General features: G+C 36.9%; 2 protein-coding genes across 4 annotated transcripts; one reads left to right on the forward strand and one right to left on the reverse strand.

Moving 5' to 3' along the window:
• Positions 1 to 4,196, forward strand: LOC118055771 (uncharacterized). Of its 3 annotated transcripts, none has more exons than XM_035067765.2 (9): positions 1 to 244; positions 756 to 820; positions 915 to 1,083; positions 1,189 to 1,268; positions 1,508 to 1,948; positions 2,035 to 2,580; positions 2,699 to 2,911; positions 3,002 to 3,157; positions 3,615 to 4,196. In XM_035067765.2, the coding sequence occupies exons 2-9, from the start codon at positions 767 to 769 to the stop codon at positions 3,711 to 3,713; spliced, it is 1,758 nt and encodes a 585-aa protein (XP_034923656.1). In that variant the 5' UTR covers positions 1 to 244; positions 756 to 766; the 3' UTR covers positions 3,714 to 4,196. The 3 variants fall into 3 exon arrangements, with proteins under 3 accessions (XP_034923656.1, XP_073267260.1, XP_034923655.1); XM_073411159.1 differs by lacking the exon at positions 1 to 244 and adding an exon at positions 268 to 469; XM_035067764.2 differs by lacking the exon at positions 1 to 244 and adding an exon at positions 268 to 469 and having other exon boundaries at positions 3,618 to 4,196.
• Positions 4,197 to 5,063: 867 nt separating this feature from the next.
• LOC118055770 (nuclear-pore anchor) lies at positions 5,064 to 26,959 on the reverse strand. Its single transcript, XM_035067762.2, has 48 exons — positions 26,490 to 26,959; positions 26,249 to 26,395; positions 26,063 to 26,161; positions 25,596 to 25,724; positions 25,401 to 25,493; positions 25,242 to 25,307; positions 23,834 to 23,923; positions 23,654 to 23,731; positions 22,930 to 23,039; positions 21,869 to 21,989; positions 21,621 to 21,713; positions 21,337 to 21,385; positions 20,738 to 20,841; positions 20,588 to 20,656; positions 20,220 to 20,363; positions 20,009 to 20,110; positions 19,811 to 19,924; positions 19,639 to 19,717; positions 17,981 to 18,030; positions 17,824 to 17,897; positions 17,026 to 17,128; positions 16,765 to 16,899; positions 16,586 to 16,684; positions 16,466 to 16,507; positions 16,321 to 16,374; positions 15,788 to 15,967; positions 15,618 to 15,665; positions 15,273 to 15,323; positions 14,585 to 14,668; positions 14,413 to 14,487; positions 14,127 to 14,311; positions 13,945 to 14,047; positions 13,588 to 13,704; positions 12,719 to 12,811; positions 12,237 to 12,395; positions 12,100 to 12,153; positions 10,695 to 10,808; positions 10,418 to 10,495; positions 10,150 to 10,299; positions 10,005 to 10,076; positions 8,622 to 8,777; positions 8,478 to 8,531; positions 8,232 to 8,319; positions 8,072 to 8,145; positions 7,860 to 7,988; positions 7,363 to 7,467; positions 6,755 to 6,932; positions 5,064 to 6,627 (listed from the first exon to the last, which is right to left on the reverse strand). The coding sequence occupies exons 1-48, from the start codon at positions 26,793 to 26,795 to the stop codon at positions 5,264 to 5,266; spliced, it is 6,261 nt and encodes a 2,086-aa protein (XP_034923653.1). The 5' UTR covers positions 26,796 to 26,959; the 3' UTR covers positions 5,064 to 5,263.
• Between the last annotated feature and the right edge of the window lie 913 nt (positions 26,960 to 27,872).

A 27,872-nucleotide genomic window follows, 5' to 3' on the forward strand; every position in this document is an offset into this window, starting at 1 on the left:
CTCCCTTCATTTCGCCCCCCCTTTTCCCTTCTCCCAATCAACAATTGCAGAAACACACACAAGCTCCATCTCTCTCTTCCCTCTCTTATTTTTATATTTATTACAGTGTATTTTTGGGGCCCCGGTATTTGGGGATTGCTCTGGGAAAAGCGGGATCAGAGCACGATCACGAGTCCGATATTCCCGGCGTGTAGAAATATCAAAAGAAACCTGTGTTGGTTTGAACAGCAAAACGCAATCTTCGGTGGGTACTTTGGGATTTCTTCGGCCTCTTTTCATTTGCTTCTGTTTTTCCTTTTACCCCTCTTTTCGAAGACATAAAAAGGATCTCTCTCTCTCTCTCTGATATATAGGAAGAGCCTTTTTAAGGCCGTGTTTGGATCCTACCGTCTTGCTGCTCCTGCTATTTATTTACTTCCAGTTTTCATGGCTGCTCATTCTCAAAAACAACAACAGCAATCTCGTAAACGTAATCCCACCGCGTCTCTCTTAAAAAGGGCTTGCCAATTTGATTTGATTTGTTTTGGTTTCTATTGTTTGTCTGTTTTTGAATTTTCTAAATGACTGGTTTAATACAGCAATAATTGGCCTGCTGTGCTGCCTATTTTATACAGCTCATTTTTTGAGTTTTTATTTTATGTTCAATAACTGTTCAGATCTGCGTACTTTTTTTTTTTTTATTGCAAATGTATTTGTTTATTCTACGGTTTCCATTACTGTTTTTTATTTATTTTAAAAAAAATTCTGATGAACAGCTACTGAAGAAATGACGAGGAATCTTAAGGTGGATCCTTCTCTGGAACTCTCCGATTCCAATACGGTAATTTAGTCCCTTGCTTCCGTTGATCGAATTTGAATTGCACGTGTAATGATTGAACTAATAAGTTTACAAACCCGGGTTTTGGTTACTTTAGGCCCCTTCAAACGATGGGAGCCCATCAGATGCAACATCGTGTATATCGTCGGCAGGAGATGCAACGGGAAGTGTCAAAGAAGGTGGTGATATGGATCAGGAGTCCATGACGACGGATCAGGCCTTCATGATGTATCCTGCGGGGAGCTACTATGGATATTACTATCCAGGTTTGTTTGTCTCAGCAGATCAAGTACAATCAGTTGTTTTTGTTTGTGTATATATCTATTGATTATGTATATATGTTTTCACTTCTTACAGTAGCTTTTTACCAGGTTATGATGCTACTTCTGGAGGAGGGTCTAATGACCAACTATACTACGCTGCTGGCGATGGAACCGAACTTCAATACACTGTAAGGAATTTTTAATCTTTGTGCTGGTGATTAATGATATTGGAAGTTGTCATTTGTTTTCTTCTTTAATCACTTCTCTTTTTGCTAACTTGACAGTCACTGTCGAGGTAGTTAGATGGAATTTCGGAAACTCTTTGACCGTAAAAAAGTTCAATTTCAACAGCAACAAATGTGTCATTTGTAGGATTTTATAAAATCATGCAGATACTTGATCTGACTTTCTTTTGTGCTTCATCTAGGCTACGCAAGCAGATAATGGGTCTTTGATCTACTTCATGCCAGGAATACACCCTGCTTACAGCCCTTATGTGCCCGTGAGCATGATTGGTGTCGATGGACAATTTGTTGCTCAACCACCGTATTCACCAACCTCCGTGTTCCAACCATCCATTCCTTCCCCTGGATACGTTCCAACTCCTCTTCCCTATGGAGAGTATTTGCCATACCCATGGGATCCGTCAGTTTTTGCTGGGGATGGAACATATGGGAATGGCTATAGTGGAATTCTGGAAATTCCTAGCTCTAAACCAAACATGTCTTCACCTAGTCAAGCTCGTGGTCCTCCAAAAAAGGCACTGCCTTCTGAGTTGAGTAAATCGTTGGAAACTAAGAACTCCCTTCCAACAATGGATGTCTCATCTGGTCATGGCATGCGTAACCAGTTAAAATCAGTGGACAAGGTATTTCAGTTCCTTATACGTTGTTCTAAATCCTTCTGTTTTTCTTTTGTGTTTTTTTTCTTGATTTGTTTTCCCTCTACTTCCAGGCTTCACAGCATGCCTCTCCATTCCCGTCAGATGTAATGGGCAAGGGGTATTTTCCATTTGCAAAGTTTCCATCTTATAATCCAGGGAAGGGGGCAATGCTCTATCCGAATAGCACTGCTAAAGTAAGTGCAAGGGGTTGGGGAAGCAGTGAAAAGCCAAAAACAAGAAGCAAGACTAATGGCATCGATGATGCATTGCCTAATGAACAGAATCATGGTCCCAGGACAACCAATTCCAAAGGTTCAGTGGTATTTGGAGGTAATGCTGCTGGATCTTTGGCTCCTGATGGGAACGGAAACAGTGACAGCATAGCTTCAGTTATTAGCAGGGATCAATATAACCTTCCTGACTTTCCAACCCAATACAATCATGCATTTTTCTTTGTTATCAAATCTTACAGTGAAGATGACATTCACAAAAGCATCAAATACAATGTGTGGGCCAGTACTCCTAATGGAAATAAGAGACTGGATAGTGCATATCAAGATGCACAACAGAAGATAGCAGAGAAAGGCAACAGTTGTCCCGTGTTTCTTTTCTTTTCGGTATGCTCCTGGATATCATTATAATTGTCAACTGAGTTTCAGGCGCTATCTACTGTGCTCTTTTGTTTTCTCCTTGCTAATGCACTAATGCCTTTTTAAATTTTATTGGCTGTTTCAGGTTAATGCAAGCGGCCAGTTCTGTGGAGTTGCAGAGATGGTTGGCCGTGTTGATTTCAATAAAAACATGGATTTCTGGCAACAGGACAAGTGGAATGGTTATTTCCCAGTCAAGTGGCATATCATTAAAGATGTTCCAAACCCACAGCTACGGCATATAATACTTGAGAATAATGAGAACAAGCCTGTAATTAATAGCAGAGACACACAGGAAGTATGCTTCACTAACCACTTTCTTGATGCTGTTCTTTTGCCTTTTATTCCGTGCTCCTCTGAACTAATTTTAATTGTCTCCCATTTGCAGGTTAAATTTCCTCAAGGTATTGAAATTCTGAACATATTCAAAAACTATGTTACAAAGACATCAATATTGGATGACTTCGATTTTTATGAGAGTCGCCAGAAGGTGATGCAAGAGAAAAGACCAAGGCCATTCATATCCCATTCTGATCACAAACAGGTTAGTCTCATACTGTTTTTCGTATTCTTTATTATTTAGGTTGTGCACACATATTCTCTCATTAGGTTTCACCCCTTCAAATCTTTTTTTTTTTTGTTTTGGTGAGTGGACATTCAATAGGGGACCATGTTGTCATTATTATCATTGGAGGTTTGATAATTATATTTGCTGTCAGAATCAATGGCTAATAGCGTGAAGTTTTTAATCTTAAGATTCTATAATTGATTCTCTTCCCTTATAAAATATTAAAGAATAAAGAAGGGTTCTCCATACAACTAAGGTAGTGGAGAATGTCATGTCTTTAAAGATCTGGAATTGGGATTTGACTTTATTCAATTTTAAAAAAGTCATAATCATGGCAAGTTTTTTTTTTTTCTTGTAACATCTCCTTCAGACATGCACGCCTTTTCTCTTACTAGCGTGTTATTCTTAACATGATTTGCTTATTTTTTCACAGCAGAAAACAGATGATTTGATTCCTGGTTTTCAGTCGATGGATATATCTTGTACAAAAAACATGGTCTATACCCAGGTTGGAGACAACACGAAAGAATGACGGGAGAGAAGCCCTGATGAACTCTGTTCCTAAAACCAGCAGTTGCATTTGGAGCTGTGGAAATACAGCCTAAAGTTGATGATGGAAATGCCACCTGAACGGGGAAAAGTTAAGAAAAAAATACGAAGATCCCTTGTTGTGCTTTACCGAGAGTTGACTTTTTCAGGAGGAGTAGGTGACTTGGCGACAATCAAAATGATTCCGTTTCTGTACCCATATGAGAAGCCCATCCCCCCCATTAATAGCAAAGGGAATTGGGGTAATGATGTAGTTGTATGTTTTTTTTTTCCTTTTCAATTTGTGTTTTTCGCCCTTTTCTGTGGTTTCTTTTATTACCCTTTGTGAAATGTTTTATGCCCTTGGGATTTGGTTCCAAAGTGGTGAAGGGCTTGTTAGGATTTTATTTAGGTTTGATTCCTCACATTAATAAAATCGCAAAAAAGATGAAATGTAAACTAGAAATTACGGCGTTTTTGGTGTTTATATCCCGATGATTCTTCAAACAATGTGAGATCATATATATATTTTTACCCTTAACAACAAAGTGGACCTAACTGTCTCGTCGATTCAAAATTGTCATCGTTAGACTGATTCCCGTTTCTAGGGAGTGCTACTTGCAAATGTCAGGGGCCGAACCAGCCATAAAGGGATAGAAAAGGTGTGATCAAGACACTAAATCTGGCGATTCTTAAATTTCATACACAAATCTACCAGAACCCTCCCTAGCATTATTGCCATTGATATGGTTTAGCATATTTCTTACAATGCCTAGCATTGTAGCCACTAAAATGTAAAAGCAGATGACAACGAAAACTACATAATAGATTTTTATCCGTATCAACTACTTGGAGGTGCCTGACAGTCATGCAGCAGTGGATTAAATAAAAAACTCTCGTATCCAGCAGTCTGTACGATGAAACACAGGAACGTATCTTGATTCAAAAAAGGTTGCAGTGTCGAAGTCACTTTTAAGTCATGCTGCCCCCAATAGGAGCACCTTTTCATCACCTGTGAAAAAAACTGGAAAGATACGGTGACAAGAGCTTTTAAAAAAAATTGATTTTTTTTTAAATATTTTTAGATTGTTTTGAAGCATATAGAAATAAAATTTAAAAAATAAAAAAAATATCATTCTATCACAATCTAGCTCAAAAGTTGAAACCTCTTAGAATTTTGAAAAGCATTCGTAAAACAGAAGCCACAATCTGTGCCTCGAACCTGTACTGCAATCCACAAAATGCAGATAACAAACACCCCAATACTGACCGAGTCTTGCCAAGTTATGGACGTGGATGCACTCGATCATAATTTTTTACCATCTTGTTTCAGAAAAATATGGGGGAAGTAATCTGATAATGAAAGAGCTTGTCAATAATGAACAAGGGGACCAGGAAATACACGCCTTCTATTCACTCAAAATTTTCCTAGGGCAATGTGATTGACTGTTTACTTTGATCTAATGAAGAGTCAGAGACTTCAACAATTTCCCAGAAAAAAAAGAAAGAAAGAGGTTGTATTCACGGGTCTAACAGAACCATATGGGGAAGATCTTAACCCTGTTGACCAGGAGTTTGTCCACGTCCACTCCGCCCACCACGCCCACCACGGGCACCACGTGCTACTCGACCACGTAGAACTCTTCCACGGCCTCTAGCACCTGGAGGAGAAAGTACTGCAGGAGCTCCACTTCCACCCTGTCTCAGCATTGCCCTCTGCCTAGCTCGCTCTGCTAAATTCACAACAGTAGAGGTGTTACTTGCAGGTGATACCTGTCTAACCTCTTCTGCATCTGCTCCACTGGAACTAGCTTGTTTTGATGCATCCATTTCTGTAATGGCAGTAGCTGTTGTTCTCTCTCCAGCGACTGAAGCAGCCTCAGGACTCTGATCAGTCTCCACAGCTATCTGGTCACCACCCTCATTTGACTTGTCGGAACCTTCGCCAATTTCTTCAACTATATCACCCTCATCATTCTTCTCATCAGTGATCATCTCAGGAGAATTAATCTCACCTGACTCCATTCCCACAGGAACCATAGCTTCATCATCAATCCTTGCTGGTGAAGCCACAGGAGTAGTGTCAGGAAGAACTTCCCCAGTTTCCGGGCTCCCTGCCATGTTTGACATATCAGCACCATCCTCGATTTCTGCGACTAGTTCCCCCTCTTCCCTCTCATTTTCAAACTCCCCAGGCAATTGTTGGTTGTCTTCTGCAGTAGCTTGATCCTTTGAACCATCATAAATTTCCATTCCACTTTCACTTGGTTTATCCAAAATCTCTTCAGCAACTTCATTTGTCTCATTCTCTGGTTCAACTTGAGTTGTGTCATCTAATTGTTCAGATTCTTTAGGAGGTTCTGCTTTCTCTCCGGAAGTCTCAACCTCTTCCTTTTCTGCAACAGCTTCCTCTTCACCTTGAGACAAATCAGCGACAGCTGATTCTTCCATCACTGGAAGCGTCACCACAGTCTCTGATGGAGTGGCAGCTTGTCCCTCACTACCTTCTTGCACGGAATCAGTACCTTTTGGTCTCTTCAAAACAGGTGGTGGAACATCAGAGCTAGTCTCTCCTTGATTAAGGGGCTGCTCGTTCAAGTCAGAACTAGATGAAGCAAGGCGCTTGCGGGCTATTGGCTGAGAAAATAGTGTGATATTGTGTTGAGTTTCAGACTCGCTAGCTGGTGTAAGCTTTGCCACACTAGTAGATCCATCCACCTCTGACATCTCAACATCGCTTGGAGGCTCTTCAGGTCTAACAAGCCGGGGTCTTACCAGCTTCCTCCCTGTCTTACGAGTTTCAACATTGGGTTTGGGTACAGGAGCTTTTCTCTCCTTCTCTTCGGCCATTTTAGTAGGTAAGTGAGCATGAGGAGCTACTGAGGAAACGATGGGAGCCTGAGAAGGAACTGCCTGACCTGCAACGCAAAATAGAAAGAGAGATGCTCAGACTGAAAATGGGGATAAGCAGGAAAGCAACTTGCCACCTTAAAAGTTATCACCAAGTAGTCTAAGGCAAACCATAGAAGATGATTAGTTGATTACCAGGAGTAACAGTGGCAGAAGCATCTGAAATCAAAGGATTCTCCACTGATTGGACACCAGCTCCAAGTTCAGAGGAAACTGAAAGTGCTACCCTTTCAAAGTTCTCGATAGCTGATACATAGGTGGCACCTAGATCATCCAAGATGGTCCCAGAAAGAAGCTGAACCACAGAGGTGCCCTGAAGTGAATTGAAGAACAAAATTAAAAAACAAACGCATAAAGTTCTCAACCAATGGACCAATCTTCCCAAAGGAACAAGAGAAAAAGAATGCTAGAACATGTAAGATTTTTCATCCATAAACTCAGTCACACACACACACACACACTCTCTCTCTCTCTCTCTCTCTCTCAATGTGAGCCAGAAAGATATCACTACTCTCATCATGGCCACCTGGCATTCTGCAGAATGAAAAAGACTGCAATCTCACTTTCAAGGAATAAGAAATAATTTATAAGCCCAGTAGTGGCATCTCATGGTACATGAGCAAATAGAAAAATCACACGGAACTGATGAATGCAGCACTTTCCATATATCCATTCAAATGCAAAACTTGTAAAAGTAAAAAAAATAAATAAATAGAAATCAATTTATATATAAAAAAATTCACCTCTGGAAGATTGCCCTCTGCATGCTTAAGCTTTTCCAGTTCATCTGATATGCGCTTCAGAACCTGCTTATGCAACTCAAGTTTATCCTCCAACTTTGTCTTCGTCTAAAATTTGTAAAAGAAAGGCGTTAAATAAAGAAAGAAAAATGGTTTACAGAAGAATTAGACCATAGAAAAATTCTGGTCAATAGAACAACTAGAAAATAAAACCATGCTTTTGGGCATTAATAAATTATGATCATTGAGAACAAAATATGCTTTCCAAAATAAAATAGAACGAACTACAAGCATGCACGTCAAAATTTTTTTTAGTTTAACTGGTTTTCTTGCCATTACTTTGAATATACAACCAAGACATTCCCAACATGTTACAGATATCCCAAAGTCCAATTTTTCGCTCTAGCTACAAGCTTGTTACCCTGTTAAACTATCATATCCTGAAATAACTTATTTGCAGAGCAAGAAAATGGTTGTTGAAAGATGAATCCACAAATAACCTGCTCAACATTTTTGTAGGAATCTAAAACAGCCTTCTCTGTAATCTGACGCTTTGATTTCTCGGTCCGAAGATCCTCTTTCTCCCTTTTCAACTCCTCTCTTAGCCTCTCAACAGTTTTCTCCAGAATCTGGAAGATCATTACATGAAAGGTCAAAACAAGCAATATGAAAAATAGGGAGGAATAGAAAACAGGTTGGTGGGTCTGAAAACCTGTATTCTGTGTTCTTTTTCCTCCTTTTCCTTCAAGACCTGCTCGCCAGTAACATTTCCCAGCAATCTTTTACCTATTTGAAGAGTTAAAGAATAAAATTAGGCAAATGTAATGGCCAGACAACACTACCACATTACAGTTTTATGAGAAAAGAAATACCTTGTTTCAAGTCCTCAATCTGTTTGATGAGTGCTTGTTTTTCTTTGCTAAATTCTTCCTTCTCCTTTGATAAGATTTCAGATTTTTTCTACAATACAACAGAATGGTGCAACCATTTTATTGATCACACAGCAATTTCTTTTTGAACAAAACTACTAATAGCAAACAGCAGAGTAATCCCAAATAATGTTCACAATTCATAATTTAGTCAGTCTTTGCAAGATGATTTTCATATAGCTTCACAACCTTCCACTGAACAGACAGCTTCTTCTGTTTCTCCAGCTCAGATCTGAGACTAGCCTGCATGTAAAACCATGAGAGCATTGTGTGATGATTTGGGAATGCACACAGCAAGATCTACTAGTGCTACAAATCATGTGGTGCACAAACCTCTGTTTGTAAAATGTCACTTATCCTTCTCTCTCTTTGGTTCAATTCTGATTCACTCTTGGCAAGGTCTTGCTCCAATTTCAGTATTTTTTCCTGCTGTTCGGATACAAGATTCTTAATTCCCTCCATCTCAGCATCCTTCTCTCTCAATTTTTCCTGGTAAAAAAAGAAGTGGATATACAAGACACGATGACAAATGCAATGACATTTAAATTATAGAGAAGAAATATTCTAGGAGGACTACAAAAGCTATTTATATCCAGAGAGCGCTAACACAGAACAATACAGAAACTGGATCACAGGCACAAAATAGGCATTGCTCAAGAGGTGCCAAGAACAAGTAGAATCAGATGAACAGTTTCTGGAAGATTCTATGATTCCTGAAAATTTATAAAACAGAATAGTTCAACTCTAAAAAGGAAAAAAAAATGAGCATCTTGCTGCCAGCAAGCTAATCCATAAATGGAGCAAGTTGTTTACTAAAATAAATAGCAAAACCTCGACTTGCACTGTAAGATAAACGAGCTTTCACATGTTTCCTGACTGCCAGAAAACCTCATGATGTGGCATTAGTTCATCACTCCAAATTCGATTACAACGATTGCACTCCTATGCTATTTTGAAGATTCAACATCACTTACTGCCCCTTTCTTGAGGAACAGTATGCAGACAAAGATCAAAGTACAGTTTGGACTAGCACAATTACATATTCTGTTTAATTATGTAGCCCAGTAAATGCAATTTCTTATGCTGCATTAGCATCAAACGTGCCATTTCAAAATGATTTATCCGGGCTACTCACATAACTACCATCAAAAAACAAAAAGGCAACTCCTGTAGTTTGACAAGGTCCAAGAGAAAACAAAGAAAAGCATGATTCTTCTAATGATCCTATTTGACAAGGTAAGACTACCAATGTGATTGTTAAGACATCCACCACCTTTTCTTTCAACACTTTCTAAGGATAAAAGTGAACATGCATAGCTAACAACCAAGACGCTGATCCTTAAAGCATCAGCAGTTCTAATCATTAGCTAACAATTAAGATCACCACACCATACTTAAAAGTGAATACAAGCCACCAATTAATTGAAATCATTTCAAGCCCGTTTGGTAATGTGGTGCAGGGTGTTTTTCAATTGAAAATACATTAAAATGATTTGAAATTTTGACAGGAGCACATCAAAGCCATCAATTTGATGCCTTTTCAGGTGAATAGCAATTTGAAAAGCACTTAAAATGCAGAAGTTGATGCAGTGCCAAACGAGTACTTCAACAAAGACTACAAACCACAACAACATTTGTCAGTAGATGGTGTCTCAATTAAATCCAAGCTTGAAGAGCCATAAACAATACCAAATAAGCACAAAATACTTTATTTACCTCCATCTGTCGAAGATCATCCTTCATCCTATTGTAATCTTCCACGTCAATATTTCTACATCTCTCAAGTAGCTTAAAAAAAATACCGTGTCAGAATATTCAAATGAGGAAATTTGGCATCAAAAGCAAATTAAAGTTGCAGTACCTCGGACATTCTCTTTTCCAAGTGATCTTTCTCCGCCTTGTCCATTTCAATTTCCTTCTTACAAGCTTCAACCTCAATTTGCCTCTCCCTTAATAGAGATTCTAGCTTGTCAGACTGTGCTTTAGTATTTTGTGCTACTTCACGCAATTTCTAACAGTTAGGGAAAAAAGAGTGTCAACTTAGTGAATGCCATCAATAAACTATATAAAATATATATGAATTAACACAGATGCAAATGATCAACTCAAAAGTCCATCTGGAGCGATACCTGGCATTCCTCAAAGTTGTGCTTGTTTTCCTCTCTCAATTGCATGTTGCTTTCACGAAGCAAGGTCAATTCTCTAACCTGGAAAGAAATTTCAGAGAGACCAATCGAAGGAGTTCGTTTTTTGAAGTTAATGTTTCAAAACCAGAAGACAGAAATTTAAAAACAAGTCTGCAAACAAATAAAGACCCGAAAAGTTTTGAGTTCTGAGCGAAACTGCTAAAATAAAGAGTAACAACAGGCTCAAAACACAGAATATTCATTTCATCTGAAGGATTACCTGAAGTTGAAGGGATTTTATCTCTTCCTCTGAGAACAATAATGTCCTTGAATTTGAACGCTCAGTATGAAGGGAAGCCTGGGCAGTTTCTGCAGCCTTCAGAGCACCATCAAGCTATAACAATGAAAGGAAAAAATTAATCAAAACAGATTCCGTGAGCGCAAAGGGCATGTAGGGAGCAAAATACCTAGATTTTTACCCAATACCAAAGCTATGCATGCACAGAGAAAGCAATCACTGGCATTCTAATCCAAAATTCTCCTAAATGAAATACCATTTGAGAAACCACTGTGTCTAATTGTTGACATGATTAGTGGAGCATATTGACAACCAAAACAACCAAATTTGTAAATTGTACATTTTCCCATTTTGGTATGAACTTCATGTCACTCAGGCAAACAAAAATGATTTTATTAGAGTAAAACATCCCCTTCTTTCATTGATGCTAGCACCAACATATACAAGATTATATTCCCAAGATATCTACATGCATGTGTAAACATCCAAAAAGCAAAGACAAGCATTGGTCCAGTGTAGTACATATAAGGGTACCTATAACAATCAGTATTAGTTCTAAAAAAAAAAAATTGGTAAATATTAAGTCTTAACATGGAGCTTGTTAACAAAAAGCATTCCTAGCTAATATTTACCCAAAGTTACAAATGATAACTACATAAATGTGTCAAGCAAAATGCATGTACGGTGTACAAATACTAAAAAGAAATAGTGAATATACAGTTCACAAGTAGCATCTTCATAAGGTAGTCAAAACTCACAAGCAATTTCAAGAAAGATTAATATCTATACTGATCGAGCCAAGAGGAATTTCAGCTCAATCAAGACAACGATGACTGGTCAAGAAGATTTTAGATGCGTAAGACATAAATAGCTTAAAAGTAAAGCACAAAAGTGTTGTTAACAAAATATCAACTAGCCTAGAGGCACATATATCAATGCAATTCTTACGGGAACTCATGTTTGGTCTAGATTCCTTCAGGATTATTCAGTTTCGTCCCAAAAGATCCATTCTTAAAAGATGTGGAACCACCTACCATATTGGCACAAGTGAGACCAGTCCAGTTATTTAAAACCAAAATCAATCACCCCAGCATCGGTAATCAATTAGAAAAAGCAATTGCATAGGTAAAAGAGAATCAAATCCTTTTGCAAATTACTAATCTGGTATAAAGCACAAACATGCAAAAAGTGAGACCAACTCAAGTTGGGGCTGCGGACCATTGAAGCACCAATAATAAGAAAAACAAAAAACAATTGCCCAGAAAGTTTTGACAGCATAGGAAAATCAGTTAACATTTGATATAACATAGTTCCATGTGTGCCTGATGCTGCACTATGACATTTTCAGACCACCACAATATAATAAAAGAAACTGGAGAAGAAGTACTTGTGATTGCAGTCGAAGCTTTTCCTGTTTTAGCAAAGAAATCTCTGTTTCTGCCTGTTGATGGGATAGGAAGTTAGAGAAGTCCTGCTTTGCTTCAGTGCAGAAGAAAAATAATACTTGAACTGAAAGAAACTTACTATTTCCTTTGACCTTCGAAGATAGTTAACCACATTCTGCAACCCAGCATCGCTGCCTAATCCTGGAGCATTGCTTCCAGAAGAAATTCCAGCAGCATTTCGATCCTTCTCAGCCAATTGAATGTGAATAGCCTCAAGCCGGCTATGCAGCAATTTGTTCTACAGTATGATGATGGGGGCATAGATAAGTAACATGACAACAAAAACCATAAAATTATAATATACACAAAATACAAAATACAAAATACTCAAAATTACCCAGAGGTTTCTATTTTTATACAAGAATGGAAAAGTAAACATCAAAGCAATTTTGTCATCCAACAGCCAAGCAAAATCAAAGCTACTGGTATTATATTGCAAAACAATTAATAATAATCTCACAGAGAAGTGGTCTTGTATTTCCTAATAGTTAAAATTACTGGACATTATAAAGCAAGAAAGCAAGACAGAATAGATTAGAGCAATGGAAAATGAGAAAAGACCTGTTCGTTCAGTTCATCATATTTCTTCTCTGCTTGATTTTTTGATTCTTCAATCATTGATTTCTCTACCTCCCACTTAGACTTAAGCTCGTCCTGCAAATTATAAAAGCAGCCAGTGAAGTCTATCAGTAAAACGTAAGTCAAGGCATGATTGGCTATCCCACACACCATGAAATATTGATATATAAACCCTCTCACAACTAGCAATCACATACAGAGCATGTGCAGGCAACTAATTGAAATCTCAAGTTTGTCAAACAAAAAGCATGTTGTTTAAGAACGATAAATGAAATCAAAAGAAACTTCACAAAAATGCCCCAAACACAACTTCCTCAAGCGAATTTCATACTCAAGATACCCTCTCAGTTTCATTTAACAACTCTCTTTCAAATTCAAGCCCAAGAACCCATGTGCAGTCAGTAAATTTTGAACAGAAAGCATACTCTACAGTGAAGTCTCACTGAACTCCAATCTGAACCACCACACCATTCACAAAAAAATGCTCCACATAATAAATATTGTTTCTCCATCTCTACAGTCACCATTTCGGCAAACATTGCGACACATTTATCACTCAACATGGTTTGCTAGCACATCCTATTCCAAATATTGCATGGCATGAATTCTAAACACTCTTATTCTTCGCTATTAGATGGGAAGTTACAACTACAAGGATATAATCCTCATAAGCTTTTCCTGCACTCGCAGCTTAGATAAGATACTTCAGCCAAATGAACCAGCAAACATCATTGTAACAATGATCCAAAAGCTACCAGGTATCATAAGCTCTAGGCTAATTGAAAATCATCAAAAACAAAAATTAATTCAGAAAACAGCCAAAAAGGCACAATACAAAATAGAAAGATTACATTTGCACTTTTCTGTGCATCCACCAATTTACGAAGGTCAGATGCTTCTTGTTGTAGCAAGGATAAAGCTTGTGATGTCTTTGTCAACTCCTGAATTGTCTCAGATTGTAGAATAACCTAGAAAAACAAAAGTTTAAAAAACACCAGGCAAAAAGAGAATTTCAGTCGGATCCATACACCTGATCATAATAGGCATGACTGTTATAACTAATTTTTATTAAATAGAAACATTTTCCAAAAATTAAGAGATACACAAATTCAACAAAACCCAAATTCTACACTGCAAGTGGGGATAGAACTCACGTCCTTTATGCACAAATTTAAATACTAAAAATAAGAATAAACCAGCAAATCAACCTGTCTTTCATAATTGGCTTGAGAAGCACGCCAACGTTCATGCTCCTTTTCCAAATCCTCTTTCAAAGCAGAAATTTGAGATTCCAACACTACAATTTGAGAGCTGCAGGCAAATGGCCTAATGAGAGATGTCTTAAGGACTACAAAAAAAACACACACAAATGCAATGGAGTATATCTCACGTTTTACTACAGTTTTCTTCCTTCAAACAGGTAATTTCTGCCAAAGCAGAAGCAAAAGCCTCAGCTTTTCCTACAGCCGCAGAAGCCACCTCTTCAGACTTCTTACTGAATTCGCTGTCGAGTTCTGAGATCCTCCCCCGCAGAGAAAGAAGTTCATTTTCTAGTGATTCCTTTAACTTCTCTGACTGGTGGATGTTAGAAAAGCACCATTTTTAGAGAGGATGTATTTGGGTACTTGATATTGCTGAGAAGGTCAACACTTAGGGCTTGCGTAACAATGACATACCTCTTTCTTGAAGTTTTCATGGGCATCTTCCATTTGCTTTAAAGCAGTTTCATTCACCTGTGCTATACTCTTATACTGCAATGAAATATGTAAGGTGCAATTACTAAGCTTCTTGAAAAAATATTGACTTATTATGCGAAGTGAATTGTTATAGGTGTCATCAGGTGTTTACCTGTAGCATGTGCTCCTTGCTAGCCCGAGCTTCCTCTTTTAATTTTTGTATCTCGTCCTTTGCCATAAGCAAATCCGTAACAACCTTGCACACATTTGGAAAAAAAAACAAAGTTAGACTAAACAATACTCTAGAACTTTCCAAAAAATAGTTAATTATCAACAAATAACACATTTAATTAGAATATGGCAGTGGGCCTCCCAAAAGAACATGCAATGTACATACCAAAACCATATTGGCAATGAAAACACAGAAATATCCAAATGAAATGATTCCACCCTAAACTTGCATTCAAAAGGTATGTAACCCATTAAGCATCACTATAAACTTGTACAGCATATTGAACTAGACATGTTAGTCTTTCTTGGCCTCAGCTTGTGTTTCATTTCTGTATTTGTATATTGTTCCATGGATTCAAAACTTAGTCGAACAAATACAAGCTATAAGGAAGAGAATTTCACATCAAAACATGAAGCCATCCAAAAATAAAATAAAAGGACTCTGAAATTGTGACAGAAGAACATTTAAGTAGACAATGATGTGTTTTAGTCCAAAGCTAATACATGTTAATCAATCCTCTAAAACCTTCTTCTATAGTGGAACATGACAAACTTTTGGCTATCAAATTATCATGCACGAGCACAAGCAAAAAGTCAAATAGGAACTACCAAAAACCAACTCCACTGACCTCAGTGGCCGAAATAGAAGAAGACATGCCACTGTCATTCATACTGGCAGCCTGAATCAACATGAAGTGAAAGGTGGGGTGAGAAAAACAATTGGATTTAAAGGCATATGAAAAATGCACAACTATAAAATAATACCACTGACAGTCTTAATCATTTTGGTATCATATTGAATAAAACAAGAATATTTTATTGAGAGAGCAGATCATTGATCAGAGAATAAATGATTGACAACATTGCAGAAAAGTGACAAATCAATGAAGAAATATTGTATTCAACAAAGATACTTATAATAAAAAAAAAAAAATTCTAAACAACAAAACAACTAGAACCTGGGGAAGGCATACCTTAGCATCCGAAACTTTCATCTTCTTCTCCAGCTCGGAGAGTTTGGTCTGATAAATATCAAGAAAAGGGACAATCAGATGATGCTCCATTAGATTACGTGAATATTTGAGCTTACAGTACAGAAATGAAAAACGAGTACTGAGGCATCAAGTTGCAAAGCAATAAATACCTCAGCAACTGCAGCCCTAGTTTCAGCAGCAGAAACAGCATGCAACGTATTAGCCAATTCTTTCCCCATGTCATCAATTTGCCTCATGGCATTCTTCAATGTCTGTTCACGGTCAGATGTGAGAGCTCTAACATTGTCCCGCTCCTGTTGCAGCTCTTTCTTGGCCTCAGTCCATTCCCTCTGCAAGAATAAATCATTTTATCTAGCAAAGGATCCAATTAAATCATTTTATCTAGCACGATACAGCACTATACGACTACTTTTATTGATATTAAGTTATATGAAAAATAAATATGCATTGGTGTTTGTCAAAGAGTGGTCTGAGCAATGATTTAGCGGACAGCTTATGTTCACCCAAGCAATGCCATATAAAATCAAAGAACTCTGAAGAAAAATTAGCAACCTGGGAGACAAAATAAAAGCGGCACACTTTTCAGTAATAAAAAGCTGTTTACAAGGAATTTTTGCAAAAACAAGAAGCAAACACATCTTTTGCAAAAATAAACCATTGATCAATTGCAAACTTAACACACCTCAATTTTTTTTACATACTCCTCTTGTTTCCTCTTCTCAGCAGCTCTTGCTTCCTATAGTTTCCAGGAAGAAAATCAGGTCTGATAACACTCAAACCAATTCAAAATACAAGAACACATGATGCACACAATTAAGACAACCAACCTCACGAGCCTCCTCGGCACTCTGAATAGTGTCCAAAGTAGCCTGCACACATTCAAAAAGATTAGAACACAAACACCAATTGTTAGAATTGAAAGTTGGACTGTTACTTTTCAGACAGACCTGAAGGCGATAAACCCTCTCCGACAAACTACGAACTTCATCACATGCTCTCTTTTCAGCATTTGACAAAATCTCCTTTTCAAGCTTTAGAACAGACACCTGTCAAGAAGGAACATGTAATTACTCAAAATTATTCAATATTATCAAAATCAACAGCGTTGGGATGAAAAATCTCAAACCTCCATATTTAACTTCCGAGAAAGTTCCTCAGATGCAACCAAATTTTCTGAACTTTCACGCAACTTTCTTTGATGGTCAACTATCAACTGTGAAAACTCCACATTTCTTGATAAAACACCATTCATTTCATTTCTCTGTCACATAAAAAATGCAATCAGAACTATATAAAATAAACACTTTAACATGTGTCCTAATTAGGATAAATAGCATATCTGAAAGCACTGGTATAGAGGAGTTGACAGTAAAATTTAAAAGTTCACCTGATGTTCAAATTCTTTTACAAAACTATCAAGTCTTTCTCTAGCGAATTTAGCATCCAGAGCCATCTTGTCACGTTCTGATCGTAGTAATATAATATCACTCCTGTCAACAGATAACATATACAGAATGATGCGGCAAGTAATACAAAAGGACATAGCAGGGTAAAGTTAGCAAAAATCACAAACAACACATTCAACACGAAGCAAACACCCTTTAGGAGTTATTAAAAAAAAAAGATTGTTTCAACAATAATCTATTGTGTTTCTAAGAAAGGGAGGCAAGAAAGAGAGAGCGTGTAACTTGAGAACGAGCATAAAAGATGAGCTAGACATATTGGTTTTTACACTATAATAAAAACTAGTAATGAGAGCAGCAATATTGGCTATTAAATAATGATAAAAACAATATCTGGTAAATACACCAAAATCCAGGGCCATGGTCTTCAAGTATAAGCAAAAGCTATACGAATAGGCAAAAATTAAACACAACATAAAACTTCAGTTATTGATGCAAATACAAGCAGAGAATTTCCAGTATGCACAACCAACAAAGAAACCCAGAAAAGCAGGAATGTGAAATGATGGCAATGTTAAATGCACATGTCAGCTATAATCAACGGAGAATAATGAGCATCACCATCAAAAAAAATTCAGATCCATTCAAGTGCTTTTTATTTACAGGTAACAAGCTTAGAAAATTCAAAAGGTGTTGCGTTTGAGTACATTGGAAGTACACAATGGCAAACAAAATTTATTTTACAAGCAGAAGTCCGTAAAAGAAAAGGATATGAACTTTACTTAGATTTCGCCAAATCTTCCTCAAGAGATCTTAATCGCTCAGCAGCCTTTTCCTGGGCCTTCTTAGTAGCTTCCTGTATTTTAATCATATGGAATACATTCAGAAGAATGATTAACATGACACTGGCTATCTTAAAAACTTCAGTATTAGCCATACCTGAGAATCTTCAAGCAGAAGTAAACGGTTCCTTCTTCCATCATCTTCAACTGCATTGTTATCATTGAATCAATGCATGAAAATCAGATGAGCATTTGGAGAGCACAATAACATCACGTGACAAATAGATACAAGAAGATCAAGTTGTGATGCAAAAAATATCCTAGGTTGAAATGTTTCAGGGCTACAAACATTAACATGTCCAGTTAAGCAGTAACCATAACATACATATTTAATAAGACATATTTGTGTTCAATGAAAGTAGGGTATACAAGGAAACTATTACAAAAAGAGGATATTAACAAAGTTGGAGACACCATTTGAATGCTATGGTGCATGAATCGAGAAAGGATACAAGGTACTCAACAGAAATCAACTGTGGTATGATGGATTGCCTTCCTCAAAACATTATAATGGAACATGATAAGTTGATTTATCTTTTCCTGCCTTGTATAGATTATTAGATTGCAAATTTGGGTGATTGGTTTTAATCCTGTTGCTGGATTCATTACTATTTCAGTTACTGTTTTGGAAAAGAGGAACATTTTTTTCCATGTGGAAAAAAATTTCCAGAATACAACTCTTTTAATGTTATCACGTCACTCAAAATTTTTGAAGGATAATTCCCCTAGTAGAAACCAAAATTGCAAAAACCACAAATGGCAAAGGAGGCATGCACAAAACCATAAACGTAGATGAAGCAAGGCTCAGCTAAATAAGTGGGATGCCTCCATCTCCTTGAAAGTTTCATAAACTTTCCACTTCATTATCATCCAGCACATCAATCTATTGCTTGTTGTTCCTATGTATGAGCCACTCACACTAATACTCTGTTGTTCAGAACAGAATGCAACAAGTGTCTTGGGGCACAAAGCACAAGCTTATGACCGGAAAAACTAAAGCACACATATTAAAACATGATGAAATTTTATTTCAAAAGTAATATCAGAAACATACAATAGAAAAGGTCAAGATAATACAGAATACCAAGTATTTTAGCCTACTGGTGGGAAAGATTATAACGATTTGAAATATCAAGATTACTGCACATTTAAAATGTACTTAGGATATTTATTTTTCATAAACCGTTGGACATCACAATGAACAATTCTCAATCAATAAGACTATGATTATCTAAACACATATGATGACTAGCAAGATGTATATGAGTGCAAAGCTATAGAAAATATCTGCTCATGCTCCTAGCAAGATGAATGAGTACAAAGCTATAGAAAAAATTTATCAAAACGCACCAAAGCATAAAAATATGTAAACAAAAAGACTTTTGTTCTGTTATTTGAGATCCTAAAGATGTATAAATAAATGCAAAAGTCTTCTATAAGAATAACAGAACATAGTAAGAGTAACATGAGTCATCAGTGGTGAAAAAGGTTGATCAATAGCCAAAGAATAGCAAAGCCACAAAAAGTTTTTAGTAGGAAATAGTAGTGTGCTTCTGAGAGCAAGATATTTTAAAGAAAAGGGAACAGTTTTTGAAGCATGAACAGGCAGTCAAACTGTAATGGCACTTTGCAATTTTTTGAGAAGTAGTTTTAACAATAACATCCAGCCGTCAGTTCTAATAAAGACAGCTACAGAAAACTTCAGTATAGAGATGTCAAACATGCAATAAACATAAGTAAGATAAGATGGAAAACCTGGAGCTGCATCTGAAGAGCGGGAATAAGACGAGCGAAGTTTCTGTTCCTCTTCATACAACCTTTTGTACATTGCAACCTATGCATGTGTGGAAAAAAAGAAATTGTGATGTTAATGGAAAGATAACAGAAGTACAATTGAAGCACAATATGTTAGTCCTCCAAAGCTTACAGAAGTGTGGAGTGATTCAATCATGTGACCCTGCTCTTCAGCTCTTTGTAACACAGCAGCAACTTTGGAGGCAGCTTCATCAGTGTGTTTTTTGAGTTCCATTTCAATTTTCTCCTGCAATCCATGCACCATAAACTGTTAGATACCCAAGCTCCTCTATAAGCAATAGCTACTTCAATTAAAATTCTTCTGGGGTACCTTGAACACCATCTCCCTATCTTCAATCTGATCTGAAAGATTACGCACAAGGCTCCTGAGCTGAACATTCTGCTCAACTAACCCATTTATATCCTTGAAGGTCTTAATACATAGTCCCAACCAAACAAGAAATCAATGATTGATCAGTTTTGCCAAAAGAAAAAACTTCATGTGGATGAGTCTTCCAGAAAAAGTTAAGAGGTGAACTTACAAGGCGTTCCAAGATTGCATTTTCAGGATCAGACTCTACATCCATTCCGACAGGAGCAATTGCTTTACTATCATCAACTTGGTCGTGCCCAGAAGATCCACACCGAAGTTGTATATCACGACATTCCTTTAGAAGAACTGTCACCTAAAACATCATAAACAATGCTAAGGACGAGTAGGGGACTGCTTATGATGTGCGGAGGAAAAAAAAGAAAACCATTTATCATAAACATCAAAAGTGACATTAAAGAATAAAAAATATACTCAAAGAATCTTATCAAGTCCTTCCAATTAGAACCAGGATAAGAAGACAACAAGCTTTCCATAAAACTAATTGATGATGGAGGCAAAAAGTCCTCTGATCCCTACCTGTTTCTGAAGATCAACAATTTCCTTTTGAGCCAAACTGTAACCACGTTCATGCCTCCTCAAATCTGCCTGGAAAGCAAATGTATCAACTAATCAGCAAAAAATAGCCTCAGAAACAAACTACATAACAGAGTTAGATAAGTTGCAAACCTTTAATTCTTGGATTGTTTTCTCTAGGTTTGCCTGTTCAGAAAATGAGTGCTGCAATTTTTGGTTGATGACAGAGTATGATTCTACCATTCTCTCATATTCAACTGCAGAAAAGCAATTCCATCAGCAGAACAAAATTTCATGCCTCAAGAGCAAACATATGTGAATAGATTGATCTTATCCAGCATTTGCTGTAATAATAACTTAAAAGGTAAAGGTGACTAGCTTATGATCTGTATGATGGGAATGATGGATATTCAATCACCGGTTCATTTTTTGCTCAAGTGCCTTATCTTCTAAATGGCATCAGCCTTGAGCATCATAGAGTCACCTCTATGTATGTCAGTATGTCTTCAGAGGGCTCAATCTTTTTCAAGAAATCATTTAACTGATAAACTCCCTGAATGTTGCTAGCCTATTTATACTAGCAACAAACATATATTCCTCTTAGACCAAAAGCATAAATGCATGAACTAATCAAGAAGAGTCATGAAATTTCCACGCATCTGAAAACAAATTAGGCAAGAATTTAAAAGAGAAAAAATTGGGAGAGAATCCATTAGCTTGTCAAATTTCTTAATTCACAATTTAATGTCTACCTCTTTCATCCAAAATTACACCTGCTTTCTCCTCTAGTTCACACAAAACCTGCAAAAAGAAAACCAGTGTGCTTAAGTAAAGTTGATGGAACAACCTGCAGAACTTAGAAAATATTTTCCAACAAAATGAAAGACATATCACGATCTGAGAAAACAAGGAGCAGGCAGAGGGCAGGGGAAAGGACATCCAAAAAAGATGAAGCAAAAGGCATCTAATTTAGAATGGCATGTTATCACTGGACCAGATTACCACATAAAATCATAGGTACAAGTGTAGAGCATACCCGTTGCAGTACTGCCTCAGATTCCTTCCTTCCCAATTGCTCATGGCGATAAGCATCAACCGCTTCTTGGTACTTTGCATACATTTTAGCCAGCTAGTAGCCAAGAAAAGTTGAGAATACAAAATCAAAATTACAATAAATATGTGCCAGCTAGTAGCCATGAAAAAAATGAAAATACAAAATCAAAACTGCACTACATGTGTGCAAGTGTAAGTCTACATTGAATAAGTATATTTGCATCAACTCACACTCCAACCATCACGGAGCAGAGAAGCTGCTAATGCAGTTCCTGAAACACCAACTGGGATCTTGGAGACAGCCATGCCGTTACCATCAGCAAGATCATCATTATTGAGCGGATCCATCCATCTGCAATAAAAGAAAGAGCTGAATAATGCAAATAGCAATTGAAAATTTAATAGCAAATTCCCATGTTATAATCAATTACAGGAGGGTGCCTCCATAAAACAAATCTTAGCCTATAAAATTGAATAGGTTCTGTGCTTAACCACAAATCATCATAAAAATTTGATGCCCACCCCCTCCACTCCAAAAATAAATAAATAAAAAATCCCATTTTCTTCCCTCCAAATCAACCATAAGAAAACATCATTCCTCCAAATCAACAATAAGAAAACAACAGGAAGTAAACCCAAGGCTTCTTCTTTAAAAGGGAAAAGGCATTCCATTCCATTGAAATCTATATTAGAGCAAATGTACCAAGGTTGGCACTTTGTAAAATTCAAAAAGGAAAAAATGAAAACAATATAGACAAAGAAAACGGCCAGCCCTCTTTAAAACATGACACATTGGTTAGCTTTGACACAATGCGATGAAAAAATCTGTCATGCTATGAGCATCGTATATAAATGCATATAAGATTAGCCTTGGGACTAGTTACAAGTACGCGTAAGATGAACCAGAAAAGACCTACAAAATTATCAGGGTTAAAACGTTATGGCATGAATATCACATAGTTTCACAAGTGTATGGTTAGCATCAGGAAGAGGTGGAATAATGAGTAAGATAAACAAGAAAAGATTTTCAGGTTAAATCTCCAAAAATCAACTTCTTTAAAAAGTTGGAGAAGTCCCAAAAAGTTAAAACCCCATCAAATTGGAAACATATTGAATGATTACCATAATCACTAATAATAAAAAATAATACAAATCCAAATCCAAATCCAAATCTAAAATGAACTTTAAACAATACAAATGAGAGCTTTGAATCAAAGATTAGAAATTCATCCATGAATAGCAACAGTATAGACATGCAATAGCCATGATTTAAAAAAAGAATCACAACATACCTTTCCGTAGTGTAACTGTTGAAAGGAAGAAGACTCAGTTCATTAGTTTTCCTGCTACTTTCAATATCAGCTTCGCACCTTTCAAGTTTGTCTTTCAAATCCCCAGCCTCCTATAACAAACAACAGAAAAACCCATATCATGAAAATAAAAGCACTCAAAAAACTCATCCCACATGATTAACACTCAAACTAAACACTGTTATCTTTTCCACAAAAAAAGAATGGATGGTGACCAAGAACTGATCATATTAACAGAACAAATGGTAATTACTGAGAAGACAAATGGAGTTGATCCATGCCCAAAATGAAAAAACTTTTCTCAGCCAGCTAAAGTTGATATAACTGATGTTTCTTTCCCAAAATATTTGTCCAAAAGAACTAATAAAATTAAAACTCCATAACTAGCTGCATATTTCTGAACCAAGGCGAATCCTCACAGTCCAAGTTTTTAATCCAAAGCTGTGTTGAAATTCTCAAAGAACAAGAAGCAAAGAAAGAGACTCCACAGCATGCTTAACAGCAAAAGGTAACAAAATAACAACAAAAGAAAAATAAAGCGGATAATGGGAATCAACTGCCATGAAAATTTATTAAAATAGAATGGATCTATTTGAAGAGAGAGAGCATCTAATTGACACTTCCAGACAAACAGAATGGAAACCCTACTAAGCTGATCCAAAAAACAAATCCAGGTCAGAAAGCGAGGTAACAGACGCCAGCAGACCTTCTCTAATTGTTTTCGAGCAGATATTTCCTTCTCCAATCTCTCTTTGTAGTCATTTTCAACTTGACTCAAATGTGTCTGCTTGCAAAAGCAACAAAAATTAGCATACAGAATCAATGCAAATGTATTCATTAGTTCATATGATCAAATTCAACAAATCTACAGGAATAAAAATCTCACTTCTAGAGCTTTGATCACGCCCTCAAGCTCTCCTGCCTTTTGAGACCATTCCTCAGAGCTTTCTTTGTATAATTCAACAAGCTTATTTACCTAAATGGTTGGGAAATAATTATTAAAAAATTAAGATTCAGTACATTATAGGCAAAATTTTCTCCATTTCACAAGTCATTATAGAATGCAAGACATAATAATGAATACTGATTGAACTGAAATTGTCAATGTAACTAGAAGGGTTGAGGCAGTCATGAAATAACCTAAACAAAACATTGGAAGCTTAGAGTTTAAGAAGCCACAGCGAGTAGACATTAATCAACTCTATTTATAAAATCCTTGACCAAATCGACTTATGATTAATTGGATTTTTCACTACACTGCTGTTTGAAATAATGCTCTTTCTTTTCTATAATATAAAATCCAGTGAGATAACAGCCAAACGAAATCATCCAAACTAGAAAACAAGCATATAAAGAGAAGTGCCAGCAAAAATAACTTTTCACAACCAGAAAGACAATTGACTGGACAGATAACAGATGAATTAAAGTAGCAGCACTTATAAGGTATTAGACAAATTACAGATTTGCCTCCATAGAGGAAAGAATGGAAGGGCCAGATACTAAAAAAGCAAACAAGGAGTATATCCTAAAAAACAAAAAGAAAAGAACACTTGAAAGAAAAAGGGGGAAGGAAAAAAAAAGCCAAACTACAAAATTAAATGGCTCGAATTGAATCCAATGAACTACCAAGATATCCACAATTGATACATCGGCAGCAAAAATCAACTCAACCTCCTCCTCACTGTGAATTCAGTCTCTCGTCAACTTAAAACAAGATAATGAAAGCCAGTAATTTTTTTTCACCCAGTATTCCATATGAACAAAGCCAAAAAAGAAAAGGAAGTGGTTGAGATAACCATTTCCTGTTAAAATTGTACCAACAAATCATCATGTCACAGCTAAACAGTCATGATGAAAAACCCAAATAAGGTCTTAAAACTACCAAATCTTGTACAACTACATGTGCTGAACCCCAATGCATTTCCCCAACACAATCAGCATTCACACATATTGACATCTGCACAAAATTGCCAACACCACCACTCTCCACTTGCAGCTCACATCCCCCCAAGGCCTTCGCATCTTCTATTCCTAACAACTCTTCCACAGCATCTGCAGCAAAATACCCTGCTCCTTATCCTAGCCCCCAATCCTTGTAACAACATACAGCAATTGAAAGCAGGTAAAGCAACATAAAAAATTTTAATGTCTCTATTTTTAGTCATAGACTTGAAACGATTCAAGCACATACTCTTTCGAACGCAAACAGACATGGAGCTCAACCATTCTACACACACCCCCGGTGCCAAAAAGAAGAAGAAATACAATCGATATCAAATAATTATAACACTTACAGTTGAGAGTTCAGCAGACAATCGCTCTTCATTGGCTGCAGCAGCATCTCTAGAGGAGCACAATTCCTTCACAAGTAGCAAAAGACAGTTTGTGAGCCAGCTGCCACCAAAGCAATTACATGTAACACAATTTTTTATGAAAATTTTGAACTGTTTTACCTCCTGCACGGATGTCAATTTCAGTTCTAACTCCTTCACCCTTTCCATGCTCCTCTTCGATGAACTAGAGCTTTCATTGAACCGTCTCTCTGCCTGAAGAGTTTAAAATCATTCAATGAGATTAGATACAGCAAAGAAAATTACTGAAAAATATTAAGAACAAAGAACTAGAAAGAACATATAAAAGTCAATTACATCTGCAAGCCTGGTAGATACATCCTCCTCGAGATCAGCATGCCTTCGGCGTAACTCCATGAGAGTGTCAACTTTGGCAGTCAATTCATCATTTAGCCATGCATTATGCCTCTCAATAAGTTCTTTCTCCTGGTCACATCCAGACTTTAAACATTAAACACCATGCCACTCTAGACAGACTGAACGTAAGACAATTGTACAAATAATCAATATATATGAACAGAAAGCCAGTAACATTAACAATAGTAGTAAATGTGTATTAATCCTTGCAAAATGAATGAAATATATGTGCATATCAAGCTGCTGCACAGAACAAGAGGGGATGATATTCAAACAAAACCCGTGCACTATCTATTATGGCTCTGCCAATTTGCCCCAACAGTGGAAAGGTTAGCTAATTTGTATGCGTATGACGTACAGATATACATACACGTATAAATCCATGCATGCATTCACGCAAAACCAACCTGCAAAAGACGAGTACAAGTAGCCTGAGAACGGGCCAACTCTGCCTCAAGTTCGCTTATTCGAGCCTCCCTATTTGCTGCTCTATCAGTCAAATTGACCTTCACATCCATTAGAAAATAAGCTAAGGCGAAGTTATGCCAGCATAATCAAAAAGCCAAAGAGAATAACAACCAGAAGCAACTTACAATCTTGTCAAGATAACCATTGAAAGTAGCATTCTTCTCACTAATCTCCAAATCCTTCTGCTCCACTAACTCAATCAGCTGCCTCTTCGACTTGTGCAATTCCGAAACCTCCATCGTCAACCTTTCTATCTCCCCATCCTTTCCAATCTACAAAACAATAAAGAATTGACAACCCTAAAAGGTTGAAAAAAAGGCATATAAGCATTGCAAAGATACTGAAACTGAAAATAGGAATGCTTACAGATTGCAAGTGAAGCTGATGCTTCTGTGCCTGTGCCTGAGCAAGTTCTGAGAGGCGATCATCGAGAGAGGACTGAAGCTGCGCGTTTTGAGACTCGAGCTTCGAGAATTCGGTAGAAAGAGCCAAGAACTTCTGTTCGAGAAGCGAACAGGTTTGTTCCGCGGTGATCGACGCAGCATCGGCCGCAGCCCTCACGTTTTCGAGTTCGCTCTGCAATCCTCTGATGAACTCGTCGGCCTTCGCTGCCACATACGACGCGTCGTTTGAGTGCCGCGCGAGGTCATCGTCGGTGATGAAGATGTGCATGGCTATGCACTAGTTGAAAACAGAAACGCACTTTATTCCGGTTTTTTTATGATTTTGTGGATAGAGAGGGGGGGGGGGGTGGAAGGGTTTTGATTCAAATGTGTATGCAGAGAGTAGAAAATGGGAGTGGAAGGGAAGGGAATCGATCGTTTAGGACAAAAAGAAAGCCCTATGTAATGTAGCGTCTTGGTCTCTCTCTACATGCTACTCGGTGGGTTGTGGATTTCAGATGGGCGTGGATTGTAAGCATTTTCTTCCCGGCTTCTTCTAAGTTGGGCCAGAAAGTAAGGAACCTAAACGTTAACCCAATTTGATTTGCTTCGATGTTGCTGGGTTTACATGCCATTACATTTTTGCTTTTTTTTTTTCCTTACATGCAAACTCCTTTCCCATGAAATATATTTTTTAATGTTCTATTGTTAATGATATAAAAATTTAGTGGAAATGGAGTGTTAGTATTGGTTTGGCATAGTGGTTGCTTCTACTTTTTAAATTATTTTTTATTCGGTGCTTTTGCAGGAGTTTTTTTTTATGATTTTATACATTTATGTTAAAAGTAAAAATAAAACTTAAGGGGGAAATGGAATGTTAGCGTCCATTCTGGTATTATGATAATTTTTAATTTTTAAAATATTTTTTACTTTAAAAGATATTAAATTTATAATTTTGTAGGTATTTTTTAATGATTTTTATATACTAATATTAAAAAAAAAAACATGAAAATTAAGTGTTGGTTTCTGTTCGGTATTGTGGTAGTCTTTACTTTTTAAATTATTTTCTCTTTTAAAAAATATCAAATTAATATTTTTATAGATGTTTTTTAATAATTTTAACATGTTAATATTAAAAATTAAAAAATATATTTTAATAAAAACATTTTATAAAATAGATCGCGCCATATTATTAAACCACACATCTAGTGCCTGCAGACACCAAAACCATGGAAAGTCATCAGAATCCTTAACACCGTATTTATGAACAAGTTACAGGCAAAAGTATTGTCATCCTGCAAGAGAGGCAATTCACACGAAGGTTATTTACTTGTTTTCATGTTTCTAGATTTGTAATTGTGAATAT

Source organism: Populus alba, chromosome 8, assembly GCF_005239225.2.
Source record: "Populus alba chromosome 8, ASM523922v2, whole genome shotgun sequence".
Taxonomy (NCBI): domain Eukaryota; kingdom Viridiplantae; phylum Streptophyta; class Magnoliopsida; order Malpighiales; family Salicaceae; genus Populus; species Populus alba.

Coding starts and splice junctions, on each gene's coding strand:
- LOC118055771 (XM_073411159.1), top strand. CDS start 427: ATGGCTGCTCATTCTCAAAAACAACAACAGCAATCTCGTAAAC. Junction 2,912..3,001: donor ATAGCAGAGACACACAGGAA/GTATGCTTCACT, acceptor TCCCATTTGCAG/GTTAAATTTCCTCAAGGTAT. Junction 3,158..3,614: donor CCCATTCTGATCACAAACAG/GTTAGTCTCATA, acceptor ATTTTTTCACAG/CAGAAAACAGATGATTTGAT.
- LOC118055770 (XM_035067762.2), bottom strand. CDS start 26,795: ATGCACATCTTCATCACCGACGATGACCTCGCGCGGCACTCAAACGAC. Junction 16,508..16,585: donor AGAGGGTTTATCGCCTTCAG/GTCTGTCTGAAA, acceptor GAATGTGTGCAG/GCTACTTTGGACACTATTCA. Junction 15,324..15,617: donor TGAAAGTTTCGGATGCTAAG/GTATGCCTTCCC, acceptor ATGTTGATTCAG/GCTGCCAGTATGAATGACAG.